Below are 14,560 nucleotides of genomic sequence, written 5' to 3' on the forward strand. Positions count from 1 at the left end.
TACCCTACTTTTGTTTCTGGAAAAAAGGTAAGAAAAAACTAACTGGAAAAAACGTGGGGAAACGGGAGGCTAATGGAACGAGAAAAAAAATGGGGAACGTGAAAAAATGGTGGAAACAAAATACTGGCGAGAGAACGAGGGAGGTGCGAGGCCAACGGGGACGAGAGGAAAATTTGCAATCGAACGCACTCGGGTCTCCTTAGACGGATCGAGCGAGCTGGGCCTGGCTGGCAAGATCGGTTGGTATTTTTGCAATCTGTCACACGGTTGAAAAATATCACAGTTCTTGAGAAATTTCACATTTTTGTGTATAGGGCTGGATTACACACTGGTCAAACTCTTAGGCCGTGACATATCGGCTCATATAAAAGCACGTCTTGGCCCAGCCCATGAAGGGCAACCAGTGACAGCATGCGCACAAAGCCTAGCTACCTTTGCTAAAAAAAACTATTTATTATTGATTTATACCCAAAAAGATGTTTTATCCACTCATTAAGTAACTTCAACTATATTTATTTAAATATTATTGCTGCAAGCAGTTGCAACATAGCACAGCGATTAGGTGAACTGGATGCGCGTGTTCAGTAAAAATAATTCTGCATAGCACATGGCTTCCTTTCGAGATCTCGATGTGCATCACACTGTATTCTAAAATTCAGATGAGATACCAAATGTTTCGGGCACCTCACCAGCCAGTGATGCTGCACGAGGGGAATCAAATCTTGCCGCCAATACTCGAGACATGGCTACAGAAAGTAAACAAGAGAGCGTCAGCAGTTGTTATAAGTAGAGAGGAGCCTACATGGAAGTTTCTTTGGTTCTCTCACCAGTCACCACTTCTTCTCTTCCAGCTCCATTGAGACAACACAGGAACACTCTGGTTCCCATTCCAAGCATGGCTAGCCATCTAGAGTCTTGAGCCGACAAACATCTGCCGGTGAAATCAGGGTCAAATAATGGCCGCGAAGCTAAACACGGCTGCCTCGTCTTCAGTTTCTGCGACCATCGGTGCGAGATTGACTAAGGACTGTTGGAAATACTTACATCTGCATTGTGAGATGATGGGTTGTCTAGCAGCTAGGCCAGCTTTTCTAGAGTCTCCACGTACGAAGGTGCTGGTGTTCTGAGCATGGAAAAAAAACAGTGAGTTGAAACATGAATGTTAAAGAGCTGCTCTTAGTTCTCAAGAGTGGACATGGATTATGCAACATCTGAAGCAAGCTGGGAACACAGATAACTGATGACAAGGAGGATCACAGAGTGATCGGATTACTTACAGGAGCACGTGACCATCTCGCTACTTGAACCAAAATTGCATGCAGCTCCTGTCCAAGAAAATTGTAATGCCGAGTACAAAGAAGTGGTTTCTAGTCTCCATGATATTGCAGAAGAGAACAAATGTACGCACAGTACAGGTGAAGCAGCTGCGCACATTAGAGAGCATAGGAGAGTCTGTTCACAAATTGTTCTAGAAAATATGTTACTCTTCTAAGTACACTAAGCTTCTAGCCTTCTAGGTACCCATCTCTGAAACTAGCGACTGGAATCATCCTTTTAAAGGATTTGCTAATCATACAAACATATTTTTCTTTACAAACAAGTACAAATGTACATCAATGAAAAGAACAGAACTGAGGCCTGCTTATTTACAACTACACCAAAGAAAGGGTCATAGATGTTTGAGAATCATTTAGTATGATAAACAAGAGTATAAGATTGTACATACAGAAAGTATAAAAACAATATGGTGACCAGAGGCATACATCGAAACCTCATTTATGTTATGGTGTGATATGAAAATAGCCATGCTCCCCACAAGGTGGGTAGGTCAAACTGGATGAGAGAAAAAGGGCATACATGGCAGCTCCGACCCATCTTGTTTGCCATCACCTAAACATGGCAGCTCAAATCCACAAGGCTGCAACCTGTGGTTCTCACCAATGAAAAGACCTGATTAAATTAAATAATGGCTTGAGCATGCAATTATGCAAAGAGCCACCATACACACAGTACCACACGGCTGGTTCTTGCTGCCAATTGCTGGAACATGATAATTGATGGCTCATCTCGGGGACAACGAACACACTAAGAGATGCACTGAACATGAGACGACTTTAGCTTTCGTAATCGATATTCAGCTGCCAGATCTCGAGCTATAGGGGACAGCATCTGGGGGATGAAATGGCACGATTCTTCGTGTCTAGAAATCAAATACTCCTGGTTGTATACTTCTGTGCATATATAGGGCTCAGCAGAATGTAGACGCATCAAACCAAAAGGCGCTCTTTCTTCACCCACAATTCAGAGAAAAGCTTCAAGATCAGATATGGCTTTCCACCTAAGATCGATAAGTTTGCCTTCTAGGCCTCACATCAGTGAGACGGAAGTCGAACAAGAGCTGCTGAGCCTAGAGGCTAGCATCTCTTCCTCCATTACCATCGGCACAATGTGCGAGGGTCTTATGAGGCTTGGAAACATCTACAATGGTGTTGAAGAAATCATTGGCCTACCAAGCAACCAAGTTTGCTCCGCCCAGGAGAGGAAGATGTTGGATGGAGAAATGGAAGGTTCTCTCGAGCTAGTAGATCTCTGCAGCACCATGCAAGAGATCTTTGTCGAGATGAAAGCCATTATCCAAGAGCTGCAAGTGGCACTAAGAAAAGGAGATGAAGAAGCTTCTCAAGCCAAGATCCAGTCTTACACTCTCTTGACGAAGAAGGCCAAGAAACATTTCAAGAAGACCGCATAGAAGGCTACTTCTGAAGGTTGCAGCATGGTCATGCTATTGAGCAAGGCTAGAGAGGTCTCTATCTCCCTGCTGGAATCCACAGTCCTCCTCTTGTCAAAGCAAATTGAAATGCGCAAACAGTCTCTTATCTCCAAGGCATTTCACAAGACGAAGAAGCCAGTTGTTTGTGAGGAGGAGCAATTGCAGGAGCTAGAGTGCAGCATCAGAGATCTTGAGAATGGAGCAGGACATCTATTCAGGAAATTAGTCCAGAGCAGAGTTTCCCTCCTAAACATTCTTAGCTCATATATACTCCACATCACTCTTAGTGGCCTGTGATTGGCATCCGCCTTTTTGAGGATTAGCCAATCTTGATACAGTTTTCCAGTATGTATGCAGTATACAGTACAAATGTACAGAATATTAGAGAGAAAAGGCAAAGTTTTGATCTATTTCATGTTTAATATTCTCTTTATACTTTCTTTTGATATCAACCTCACTTAGTGGATCTTGCTCCTTGTACATTATGTATGCCAGATCAAAGCTAACAAGGGCTAAGGATGTGATTACCACAAAAATTATCAATTAAATACTAAGATACTCCCCCCCCCCCCCCCCCCCCCATCACATGGTTGGTTGTGCAGTCTGGCAGTATACACAACCTCCATACCAAACATGTCATGGCGTACAACACTGAAATCCATGCCCAAGAAAAACCAAATCCATCTCAAGTTCTACCTGCTCTTGGAATAATTAAATCCGAACATCAAAACTTGCCCCGCCACTAAACTGTTTTGCTCCTTTCCATATAATGCTTAACAAACTAACACCAATGGATTTCCTACACGAAAATAATAGCTGTGCCATGAAGATAGAACGTCAATCCAGATGGCTGCTAAGAGAGGCTGGACGCCGATGACGATCTGATGGAATGCCGGGCATATGCTGGTTACAGAGCCAAGAATTATGTGGATCCATCAGCTAATATCAAAACCAATCTTCGCTGGGCCCACGAACATCAACCAGACTGACAGTATGCATAGAATTAAATCCAACTATTTAGCTAAAAATGAACCTGTTTATTCATCTACAGGGTACTAAATATATCTGTTTCAAGATTATTGCAGCAAGTAAGTGCAGCGTGTCACAGGATAAGCTCAATGTAGGTGCACGTAATGCGCTAAACTTTTCTACACAGCACATGGCTTCTCTCGAGATCTGGCTATGCATCAAATTAACAAATTCAAATGAGAAGCAAAAGCCAGAAGAAAATATAAATTTACAAGGAAGGTTTTTTTACTTACAAATTCGGACGAAGGAATAACTGCCCCCCGCGTGCCCCCCACGTCGCCCTCCCCGAGCGAGGCGACCGGGGCGGTTCCCCACCCCTCCCCCTCCCCGCGAGTCCCCGCCCCCCTTCCCCCTCGCCGCTGCCGCCGGCGGGCGCGGCCGGGCGTTGCCCGCGCGGCGCCCCGCAGTCCGGCGGTGGCGGCCCTCCTTCTTCCCTCGTCGCTGGACCCCGGCTCGGGCAAGCGGTCCTGGCGGCGGAGCCCCTTCGGCCGGCGGCGTTCCGGCGCGGATCTGGACGGCGGCGGTGCGGAGGCGTTGCCCCTTGGCGGCGGTGACGACCCATGGCTTGCAGCGGCCGGCGGCGCCCGGCTGGCCCAGATCTAGGCCCTACGGGCCCGATCTGGGTCGGGGCGGGCCTGCTGGGTGGCCGCAGTGGACTGTTCTCCGGTGGTTTCTGGCGAGCTCCTCGCGACAAGGACGACAGCTGCTGTGCCGCGACTGCTGCAGCACGGCGGCGGAGCTTCACGGGCCCACGCTGGGCCTGGCCGGACAGGGGGTCTGGTGTGCCTCTGCTGCTATGCCCGGTCTGCTACCGCCTAAGCCAGTGGAGGTTGTTCCCTCCCTCGTGGCTGCGGTGCTGCCGGTCCTTGTCTTCGGGTGTCTCATTTGGATCCGGCCGGCCTCGCTTCATTGGCCGTGGTGAGACGACGGCGGTGTCCTCGTGACTGTTGGCGCATGTTGGTGGGCGGCGGGTGTGGTGGAGCCGAAGGTTGGTCCTGGGTGGTGGGCGCGAGAGGTCGGGAGAAATCCATGTCGGGTCTTGCCGGCACCAACGCGGTGACGCCTGCGGGCGCCGCCATCCTTCTTGAAGGGCGTCGGGTGACCCTCTCCCCCCTCTACCCTCCGTGTACCGGGAGAAATCCTAGGATTCGTCCGGGCAGCAGCGTCGTCATCGTCGCATTCCTTCTTGAAGGTGGTGCTTGGTACACGGCAACTCGGTGGCTTTGGAGCGTGGTGGTTATCTTTGGTGGGCGCAGCGATCGCGGTGTGCCGTAGCTTTCGTTGATCCGACGTTGTTGGCATTTCTTCTCTTATTTTCTCTTGTTATTTCTTTTGGGCGTGCTTGTGTTGTTTGCCCCAGCGTTTATCGGATTGTTGTATCGGGTGGTTGCTATATCAATATAGCGGGGCGTAAGCCTATTTCGGTACTTACAAATTCAGAAAAAATAAAGACGGCTGATGTTTGGTACTCAATAAGTAAGAATAATGGGTAAAGGTTGTGTGAAAATCATAATAAAAATATATGTCCAGGGGCACACACCAAAGGCTCATTTCAACAAATGGTTTGATATGAAATGGTCATGCTACTCACACGGTGGGTGGTTTGAACAAAAAGAATAGGGATAAAATATTGATCCAGCAACCAGCCCATGATCCTTGTCAAGTGGATCTTGTTTCCTATCACCATAGCATGCCAGCACCTGCGCACAAAGCTTCAGTTTCTGATTAGCAAGAGTTTCCACCAAAGAAAATACCAGAACGGACGACAGGGCGGCAGCCAGCATTACACGCTCACAGCTAAATAGGCTGGGTTAGCAATCCATTAAAAAAATTGTACCAAGATCCACCGCCAGACTTCACCACACTGCTGGTTCTTTGCTGCCGATTGTTGGAACATGATAATAGTAGTGGACACACTAAAAAATTACTTGTACTAAACATGAGACGACTTTGCTGTTGTAATCGAGATGCTGCTGCCAGATCTCAAGCCATAGAAGACAGCATCTGGGAGATGTAATGGCGTGATTCTTCATGTCTACCAGTTGACTGCTACTGCTTATACACTTCTTCTGTATATATAGGCCTCTGCCGAATGGTAACATCAAACCAGAAGTTGTTCTACTCTTCTCCTCTCTACTCTCTTTCACAACGATACATAGAAAAGCTTCCAGATCAGATATGGCTTTCCACATGAGATCCATAAGTTTGCCTTCTAGGCCTCAGGCCAATGAGACCGAGGTCGAGCAAGAACTGCTGAGCCTAGAGGCAAGCATCTCTTCTTCCATCACCATCGGCATGATGTGTGATGGTCTGAGGAGGCTCGGAGACATCTACAATGGTGTTGAAGAGATGATTTGCCTACCAAGAAACCAAGTTAGCTCCACTCAGCAGAGGAAGATGTTGGATGGAGAGATGGAATGCTCTCTTGAGTTGTTGGACCTCTACAGTAACATGCAAGAGATCTTCGTCGAAATGAAGGCCATCATCCAAGAGCTGCAAGTGGCTCTAAGAAAAGGGGATGATGCAGCTGCTCAAGCCAAGATCCAATCTTATGCCCGCTTGGCGAAGAAGGCCAAGAATCATTTCAAGAAGGCCACAAAAAAGACTCCTGCAGATTGCAAGATGGTCATGCTATTGACCAAGGCCAGAGGGATCTCTGTCTCTCTCCTGGAGTCCACACTCCATCTCTTGTCGAAGAAAATTGAAATGCCTAAACAGTCTCTTGTTTCCAAGGCATTTCACCAAAAGAAGGCAGTTGTCTGCAAAGAGGAGCAATTGCAGGAGCTAGAGTGCAGTATCGGAGATCTTGAGAGTGGAGCAGGACATCTGTTCAGGAAATTAGTCCAGTGCAGAGTTTCTCTACTCAACATTCTTAGCTCGTAGATACTCCAAGTCACTCTTGACGCCCTGTGGTTGGCATCCGCCTTTTAAGGAATAGCTGATCTTCATGCAATTTTTCCATATGTATACACTATACAGTATCAATGTACAGGAAACCATAGAAAGAGAAACCAAAGTTTTGATCCATTCGACCATTTCATGCTTGAAGATGTGTTTGTCATCCCAGTACACTTTATTTTGATATCCTTGGTTAGTCAATCTTGTTCCTTAGGCATGAAGCATGCCAGATTTCCACCACCACCACCACATGGCTGTGCGCACTACAAGTGAATATATTTCTTGCTTCAGAATGCAACAAATTCCAAATTAGTGTACTCAAATTATAATATCGTTAACATCTGTATCATTAAAGCATCGAGGCAAAAAAATTTAGCACAAACATGTACCCTGGAGCCACAACTCTGCTTTTGTCCTACAGGATTCACAATAATTTGGGCAAGAACTAATCCAAACTTTGCCAGGACGCAAAGTGTGTGTTCCTTTCCATAGTTTATATGCTTATTGGCACACATCAAAAGCATGTTTCTGTACATGCTTATCGGAGATCTTCAGAATGGAGCAGGACATCTGCTCAGGGAATTAATTCAGAATTGAGTGTTCTCTCCAAAAGAAAATTCGGTATAGGTGGAGAGGCCCTCGCGTCGCCCGGGCAGGCGACTCGGGGGCGACTAGGGTTTGCCTCCTGCCGCCACCTTCCCCATCCACCTCCCCCCTTGCTGCCACCCAAGACGGCCGTCGGACAAGCCCGTGCGGGTGCCGGTGATGGTGGCGGCAGGGATCTAGTCGCTCTACCCCTTGGTGGAAGACTGCGGATCCTAGGCGCGCGCGGGAGGTAAAGCTGGTCGGAGGCTTGGCCGTGAGGGCGGTGAGCCACCGGCGGGAGTTGGTCGCCACGCAGTGCTACCCTGCGTCAGATCTGGAGGTTCAAGCTCCTCTCCCCTGCCCTCTCTCTCCCTCTGGCCTCGGCGGCAGCCGGCCTCGTCCGTTTGCCTGGTGCAGGAGGGTTCTGGTGGAGGGGTTAGGGACTGGGGGAATCCCTGGTCTGGCCTGACGTTGGTGATGGCCAAGGTCGCCACTTTCCTCCTTGGAGGCGCCGTCGAGGTCCTACAATCCACCCTGATCCCACACCCGAGTGAAAGCCCAAAATCCATCTCGAATTGGGCGGCGGTGGCGCCATGTGCATCGTGCCCTTCTAGGAGGCGATGTCTTGGGTGGTTGGGTTAGGTTGAGGCAACGCTGACGGTGGAGCTCGGCAGCTTTGGGTTTCTTTGGTGCGGTGGAGCGTAGTGCTACAGGTGTCTGCGTGCTTCAAGTTGGTGTCTCTTCGATGGCGGCTCGTGTTGTTCAGTTCCGACGGTACGGCATCTTCGATCTTAGCGGAAGGGGATAGGGTTCCCTTCTCGGCGATAGCGTCCCGACAGAAGCCAGAGGACCCGGGCTTTCCATTGTAGCTGGTTGCTTTACTCGCTTGTTACTCTGCACCTCGGTGCCCTGCTGGCTCCTTGATGGCGATTGCTCTTGGAAGTTCCCCCACTCCACTTGGTTGTTCTGGGCTGCGGCGGTGCAGCCGGTAAGGCGTGCCCAATTCAAGGTGGTTGCTAAATTGTTGCTCTGGGCATTGTGGCCGGTACTCTTCTTGCTCTTCGGTGAGCATCTCTACATCTTGATGGTGCACTGCCTTTCGATCCAAAGTGAGGGGGTAGGGTCCCCCTTCGGTGCTAGAGAAAGAAGGTGCTTTGCGTCGTCCCCAAGGGCGACACGGGCGGCTCCCCCAACCCACTGCCGCCTCCCCTGCCCTTCCTCCCTCGCCGCTGCCGGCGTCCCCACCGGGCAAAGTCCCGATGTGGGTAGGCGGCGGCACGGTGGTCTCCTTCTCCGCTTCCTCTCCCTCCCTCTCCTCTAGCCCTCACTAACCCTAGCTGCTGCCGTCGGTGGGGGCTCCTTCGTCGCACTACTGGAGGTGCTCTGCTTGGGAGGCGATGGTCACGGCAAGAGAGCTGGCGTCGTGCTCTCTCCTCGACTTGGTGATGCTCCGACCTTGCGCCCGCCCCGGCCCAGATCTAGGGTCCGGCGGGGCTCTCGACCCGGTTGGTGGTCGCGGCCTGCGGAGTTGTGGCCACCGCCTTCTTCATGAGGTGGTCACGGCAGGGGTGGCGATGGCCGCCTCGCCCGGCCTGGCGCCGGGGGCTGATGCCCGAGGTGACGACGACCCCTGCCCAGATCTGGGGCAGGGTGGATTTCGGTGAGCCGGATGGGCAGCCGTGACCAGGGGTCGTGGCCGCCATCTTCCGTGCGTGGTTTGGAGCTCCTATAGCCGTCTGGCTTTCCCCTTACATTGCTCGTTGGGGGTAAGTGGGGGGCGCCGGTGAGGGTCGTGGTGGATCTACTTCTCTGGGCGAAATATGTGTTAACCGACGGTGGTGCTGAGTGTTGGGGCTCTCGGATGCCGGGGCGGCGGCCCTGGACGGCGAGGCCGCGTGTCTGGCTCTATGGCAAGCAGCGTAGCGGTGGTGGTGGCATTTCTCCTTGGTCTTGTGGATGGTGAGGAGGGAGGCGGCAGAAAACCTGGTGGTCGCGGTGCTTCGGCAGCGGTGTCACCCAGATCATGTTGTGGAGGTCTGTTTTGGTGGTGACGGACTTGGACCGTGGTACCTCGGTGTGGCATGGGTGAGACTCCGGGTGAAAGCTTCGTGCTTCGACGCCAGCGGCGGCGATGCCTGTGGGCGTCGCGTCCCTCTTGAGGGCATCGTTGTGGTTCTCCTTCCATTTCAGGGCTTCGGGTGAAAACACTCGACCGTCTTTCGATCGCGGCGACGGCGGCATGTGGCGTCGTCACCCTCTTGGGAGCATTACTGTGGAGCTCAGGCACCCTTAGGTTACGTCTCTTCGACATCGGCGGGCGAGCTCGGATCCTCTTTCTGGATGCCTCCTCGGCTCTGGCAAGAGGCGTTCCTAGCAGCTTCTTATCTTTTACACATGACTTTGGTGGCATCGCTCTCGGTCCTCCGCGTCTGCAGGTAGGATCGGCGCTCCACGGCCTGAAGCGAGAGGATAGGGGGTCCTCTCCGGCGACAACTTAGTGTGTGCGTTCCATCGAAGTCTGATGGTCTCTCTTGGAAGCGCGAGTTCTCTTCTTGTCAATAGCCTCGGGTGTTTTGTCTTAGGATGTGGGCACTCTTGTAATATCTTGTTTTATCTTTGATCTGCTTTGTAAGAGGATTTTCCTCATCACCTTGTATCGGTTCGGCCATGTTGCTTTATATATAAAGCAAGGCGAAAGCCTTTTTCAGTCAAAGAAGGTGCTTCGCTCTCCAAGTCCCGGGCTGCATCAAGTTCTTGTGGCCCCTTTGGGTTGGATATGTCTTGCCTTGCTTCATCTGTCATGAGTTTTAGGTGCCTTTGTGTGGAGTGCATCGCCAATCAAGCTTTGCCCTTAGTTGTTCCTTTTTTCTTAGATGCTTGTTTTGGCTGTGTAGTGTTTGCTTTCCAGTAAGCTCCATTGTATCAGTTTGGCCGTTGGGTGGGTTGTGTTATGTTGCGTGTGTTGTAATTAATTGCCGGTTGATGGCTTTGTTAATTCAAAGCCGGCCGCATCTAGTGCCTATTTTAAAAAAAAAGTTTCTCTCGTAAACATTCTTAGCTCATAGGTACTCCACGTCACTCTATGCCCTGCGATTGGCATCCGCCTTACTGAAGATTAGCCGATCTTGATGCAGTTTTTCCATATGTATACAGTACAAATATACAGAAATTAATTATAGAAAGAGAAACCCAATTTTGATCCATTTCAAATTTTGTGAATATATATATAATCTCTCTGGGGCTTTGTGATGGATATGCATAAAAGGGCAACCTGGTGCATGTAGCTCCCGCTTGCGCAGGGTCCGACCACTTTGGGTCTATAGTACGCAGCCTTTCCCTACATTTCTGTAAGAGGCTGTTTCCAGGACTTGAACCCATGACCTCATGGTCACAAGGCAGCAGCTTTACCACTGCGCCAAGGCTCCCCTTCTTTGTGATGGATATGCATGACAAAATAAAATGCGTATGCTGTCAATCCATCACGTATTTGTTTGGTTGTTAATTAGGAACTAAGCGATTTGTTTTACAGGTTACATTTTTGCGGTAAACGATAACGTCAATGATGTTAGACCTACATGCAGGTTTCTTTCACAAGTAAACATTGCAAAGTTACCGGTTGCGTCATACCTGCCTTAAGATTCATGGTTAGTACGCAATCCTCATTTGTGGATCTCACTGGTCATCTATTGACTGTTACGGAAGTAATCTGTATTTCTTTCTTCAAGTTTATACCTGCAGCACTTTGGTGTGAGTTAATGAGATGGTCATGCCAATTGCATGATATGCTCATCAAAACCTCAACAGGATCTACTCCCTCCGTTCCGAAATAATTATCGCTGGAGATAACCAGTTCATTTTTCGTGTCACGTTGTAATATTTCTCCGCTTTCCCCTTTTGCCCCTCGCACTCGCTCTCTCCCCTTTTCAGAAATACACATTGATGGACTATGTCTAGTGTTTTTATTTACTGAATTTCGTTTTGCTGTTTTACTGTGTCTCTCATTCTCTTTACCGTGCCTAATTGGACATGCTTACTCTTGATTATGCTCCGGTTTAGGTCCCGGTTGGTACTGCCAGCAGCCTTGCCGGTCCAAGCAATCAAGATCATCAGCAAGTCAATAACGGAGACGGTCGAGCACTGTCATCACACTGAACCTGCAACACCAGTGAGATGACTGAAGATTGGGTTGTGGTTGGAGTGAGAGGAGAAGCAAATCACTTGACCAGTTGAATCCTTGTGAGTGCAACCCTCTATTTCATTCCCACTTTGTTGTTGGCAAAGTGATTTGTCACTGTATGATCATCTGCTTCTTCAGTGCAACATTCTTCAAAGTATGCCATGAAAACTTCCAAAAGAAAAAAAAGTATGCCATGAGAATTTGGTTATCTGATTTTTTTCTTCTGCAGGGGTGTACAAGACGGCCGAGCTGTGACAGGTGAAGGAGCCACTGCCGCTGCCCGCGCCGAAGAAGCGCAACTGCTCCATGGTGTTCACCCTCAAGGAGATGGAGGAGGCCACCGGCATGTTCAGGAGAACTTCCTCTTTGGTTCGATACACATATATTATTTAACTGTGATTTAGAGTTATGATTATTTGATGTGGCGAACATAGAATCCTGCCTGCGCATTTCTGTGATTATTTTGTACCCTGAATTCAAGTAAATTAAGTTGCCTGTACCAAGTTGAGTATTTAGTTCGATGAGTAATTTTCTGTCTGGAGATGATGAGCAGAGCATAAAAATGATTGCTTATCTGTATACTGTTGTTGCTGTAGTTTAAAAGGCTTAAGATCTTCTACTCACATGCTTGTTTATCTCACATCTCTGAGCCAAAGTTATCTCACATGCTTGTTTATTCAATATTTTTCTGACATACGCGTAATACAGATGGCGTGCCCAAAGTGAAATCTGACCGGAGACTTTGAAAGATCAGAGGTAACATACTTTTAGCCGTGAAGGGTGAAATGCTCAAATGTTTATTTTATTTTTGCGGTACCCCTCTTGTGCCAATGAAAGATCTTCCTGTCAGAGAGGGCTTAAGGATCTTCCTGTCAGAGGAGTACATTATTTTGTTTGACAGGAGTATTTCAAGATCAGTACATTATTTTGTTTGACAGGAGGGCTTAAGGACCTGCAGTATCATGGTGATTTCATATCAAAATCGAGGAGTACTCCTGTTCATTTGGAGAACTCAAACAGCAATTGATATGCATCAAAATTGGGATCAACAGTAGCATGGGGCCTTATCATTCTGGTTTTTGGATGACTTAGTTAATCAAATTCCTCAATTGAGGAACACCTGAACTTGTCATTCCGGTCTTGGGATCAACAGTAGCATATGGACTTATCATTCTGGCTTTTGGATGATTTAGTTAATCAAATTGACATCAATTGACCTGTTTTTTGGATCAATTGCAGATTCTCTTGATTGGAGTGGAGAGGAGCAGAGACGAGAGGAGCAGCAGAAGTGGACAGCGCAACGGCTGACTTTGAGCTCTTGATTGGAGTGGGGGAGGCGGCCGACGAAGGATCTGTGGCCAGCAGCGAAGGATCCGAAGTTGTGGCGGAGCAGGCAGCCGGCGGGAAGGGCGGCCGGCGAGGGAGCTGCGGACCTTGGCGTGGAAGGGCGGCCGATGAGGGAGCTGCGGACCGCGGCGGGGAAGGACGCCGGATGAGCCCGGCGAAAGGGAGCAGCGACGGCGGAGAAGCCTGGCGTAGGGGAGGAGCGACGGAGGAAGACGCCTCCCGATGGATTTCAAATCGGGGGTAGTATTGTACTTTCACACTATTTCACCTGGTCGGAGTGATGCCCCCAACGACAATTATTTCGGAACGGAGGGAGTAATACAAAGGATGTTGTTCTCCTAGAAATAGCACGCCAAGTTAGCACTACATAACAACCACTACTATTTGCTGATCAACCAGAATATACACGGATGGAAAACTACTTGATCAGGATTCCCAATTAAAGAACTATTTAAGAATGCACGTATCACGAGAACAAGCAATAATTGAGTAAACTGCCACGCCTTTCCTTGCTGTCAGTAGCTTAAGAGATGAGAACGTGTTAGGCCTAGTTAGGAGCACCTAATGCACCCTTAGGTTGCAAAGGATCACATGAGGTAGTTAATAGCCCTAGTGGAAACATGCCAGCGATGCTCACCAGACAAACACATCGTGTTGCGTTGGAGCTCAAAGGTGAAGTCAACTGTTCCTCCACCTCCAATCAGCAACAGCTATCCATTTCTCTCCACTAGCTCACCAATCTCATGATCTGGATCTGTATCTGACATCAAACTGCACGCTCGTGCAGATGATTTTGCTGCCCATAGTGGAGACATGACAAGGTGCCCATAAGCTCAACCAGAGGCAAATAGTTGAAGATGCTACTTACACTGATCAGACATACAAAAGAAAAATCAGCTTGTCGTGGAGATGGGTTGCTGCGGTGCAGCACCACATCAGCGACGAGATTCTTATTGTCTACAAGGCCTTTGCAAGGCTTGTGCTTATATATAGAGGCAAACCATACCGGTTAAGCACCATTGCAGCAAAATTTCTTTTCTCTGAATCTCTTCCGTTTCCACCTACATAGAAAGCACACCACACCATCACCATTCCAGCCATGGCTAGCCAGCAAAACTTCTTTTCTCTCAAGGCGAAGATCTCTTCACCTTTGGCTACCATTGAAACAATGTTCGATGGCTTCAGGAGGTGTGTACTTGTGTACAATAGCATCAAGGAGATCATATGCAGCCAAATTATCCTTTGCCAGAGCAACAAAGGTAAGCTGTGGACATCTGCAATGCCATCCTAGAGAGCTTTTCTAAGCTCAAGACAAGTACTCGGGAAATTACATTGGCTCTCAGGCCAAGATACAGTCCTTCATTCATCTGACCAAGATGGCGCCAAAACAGTGGAAGAAGATCAACAGAAATCTCCTTCAGCTGACAAGGAGGGTGGTCAAACTGTTGGCTGGAGCAAGAGAGGTCGTTGCTTCAATGCTTCAATGCTTCAGTCATCCAAAGCAAATTGTGATGCCAAGTTATAACAAGTGGTATCCTGTCTCCAAGAAATTCCACAAGAAAAGACTTCCATGCAACAAGGAGCACTTACTGAAACTGGAGTTTCGTTGTTCTTGATGAGGGCAGTGCTTAGACTTTGTTGAGGAGACTGATCCAGAGCAGAGTTTCTTTTCTGAATGCTCAAGCTTGTACATGGATGATACATTGCCTACGGTTCACTGTGATAGGCACCCACCTTTTAGAGGATCAGTTTAC

The 14,560-nt window shown here is 48.7% G+C and overlaps 1 protein-coding gene, 1 long non-coding RNA gene and 1 pseudogene across 6 annotated transcripts; all 3 read left to right on the forward strand.

The window, feature by feature from the left end:
• The first annotated feature begins 2,226 nt into the window (after nucleotides 1-2,226).
• Nucleotides 2,227-3,192, forward strand: LOC123162869 (uncharacterized; annotated as a pseudogene).
• A 2,725-nt stretch (nucleotides 3,193-5,917) lies between these two features.
• Nucleotides 5,918-6,883, forward strand: LOC123155629 (uncharacterized). Its single transcript, XM_044573773.1, has one exon. It carries the CDS (start codon nucleotides 5,978-5,980, stop codon nucleotides 6,680-6,682), a length of 705 nt encoding a protein of 234 aa, XP_044429708.1. The 5' UTR covers nucleotides 5,918-5,977; the 3' UTR covers nucleotides 6,683-6,883.
• A 333-nt stretch (nucleotides 6,884-7,216) lies between these two features.
• On the forward strand, nucleotides 7,217-13,232 carry LOC123155630 (uncharacterized). 5 transcript variants are annotated; one of them, XR_006477544.1, is made up of 5 exons: nucleotides 7,217-7,622; nucleotides 10,864-10,926; nucleotides 11,339-11,518; nucleotides 11,689-12,215; nucleotides 12,699-13,232. It is a non-coding gene; the product is annotated as an uncharacterized lncRNA (long non-coding RNA). The 5 variants fall into 5 exon arrangements; XR_006477547.1 differs by lacking the exon at nucleotides 10,864-10,926 and having other exon boundaries at nucleotides 7,230-7,622; nucleotides 11,689-11,828; nucleotides 12,168-12,215; nucleotides 12,398-13,232; XR_006477546.1 differs by lacking the exon at nucleotides 10,864-10,926 and having other exon boundaries at nucleotides 7,232-7,622; nucleotides 11,689-11,828; nucleotides 12,168-12,215.
• The last annotated feature ends 1,328 nt before the right edge of the window (nucleotides 13,233-14,560 follow it).

Source organism: Triticum aestivum, chromosome 7B (assembly GCF_018294505.1).
Source record: "Triticum aestivum cultivar Chinese Spring chromosome 7B, IWGSC CS RefSeq v2.1, whole genome shotgun sequence".
Taxonomy (NCBI): domain Eukaryota; kingdom Viridiplantae; phylum Streptophyta; class Magnoliopsida; order Poales; family Poaceae; genus Triticum; species Triticum aestivum.

What these genes read in the sequence shown, in the direction of transcription:
- LOC123155629 (XM_044573773.1), top strand. Translation starts at nt 5,978, where the DNA reads ATGGCTTTCCACATGAGATCCATAAGTTTGCCTTCTAGGCCTCAGGCC.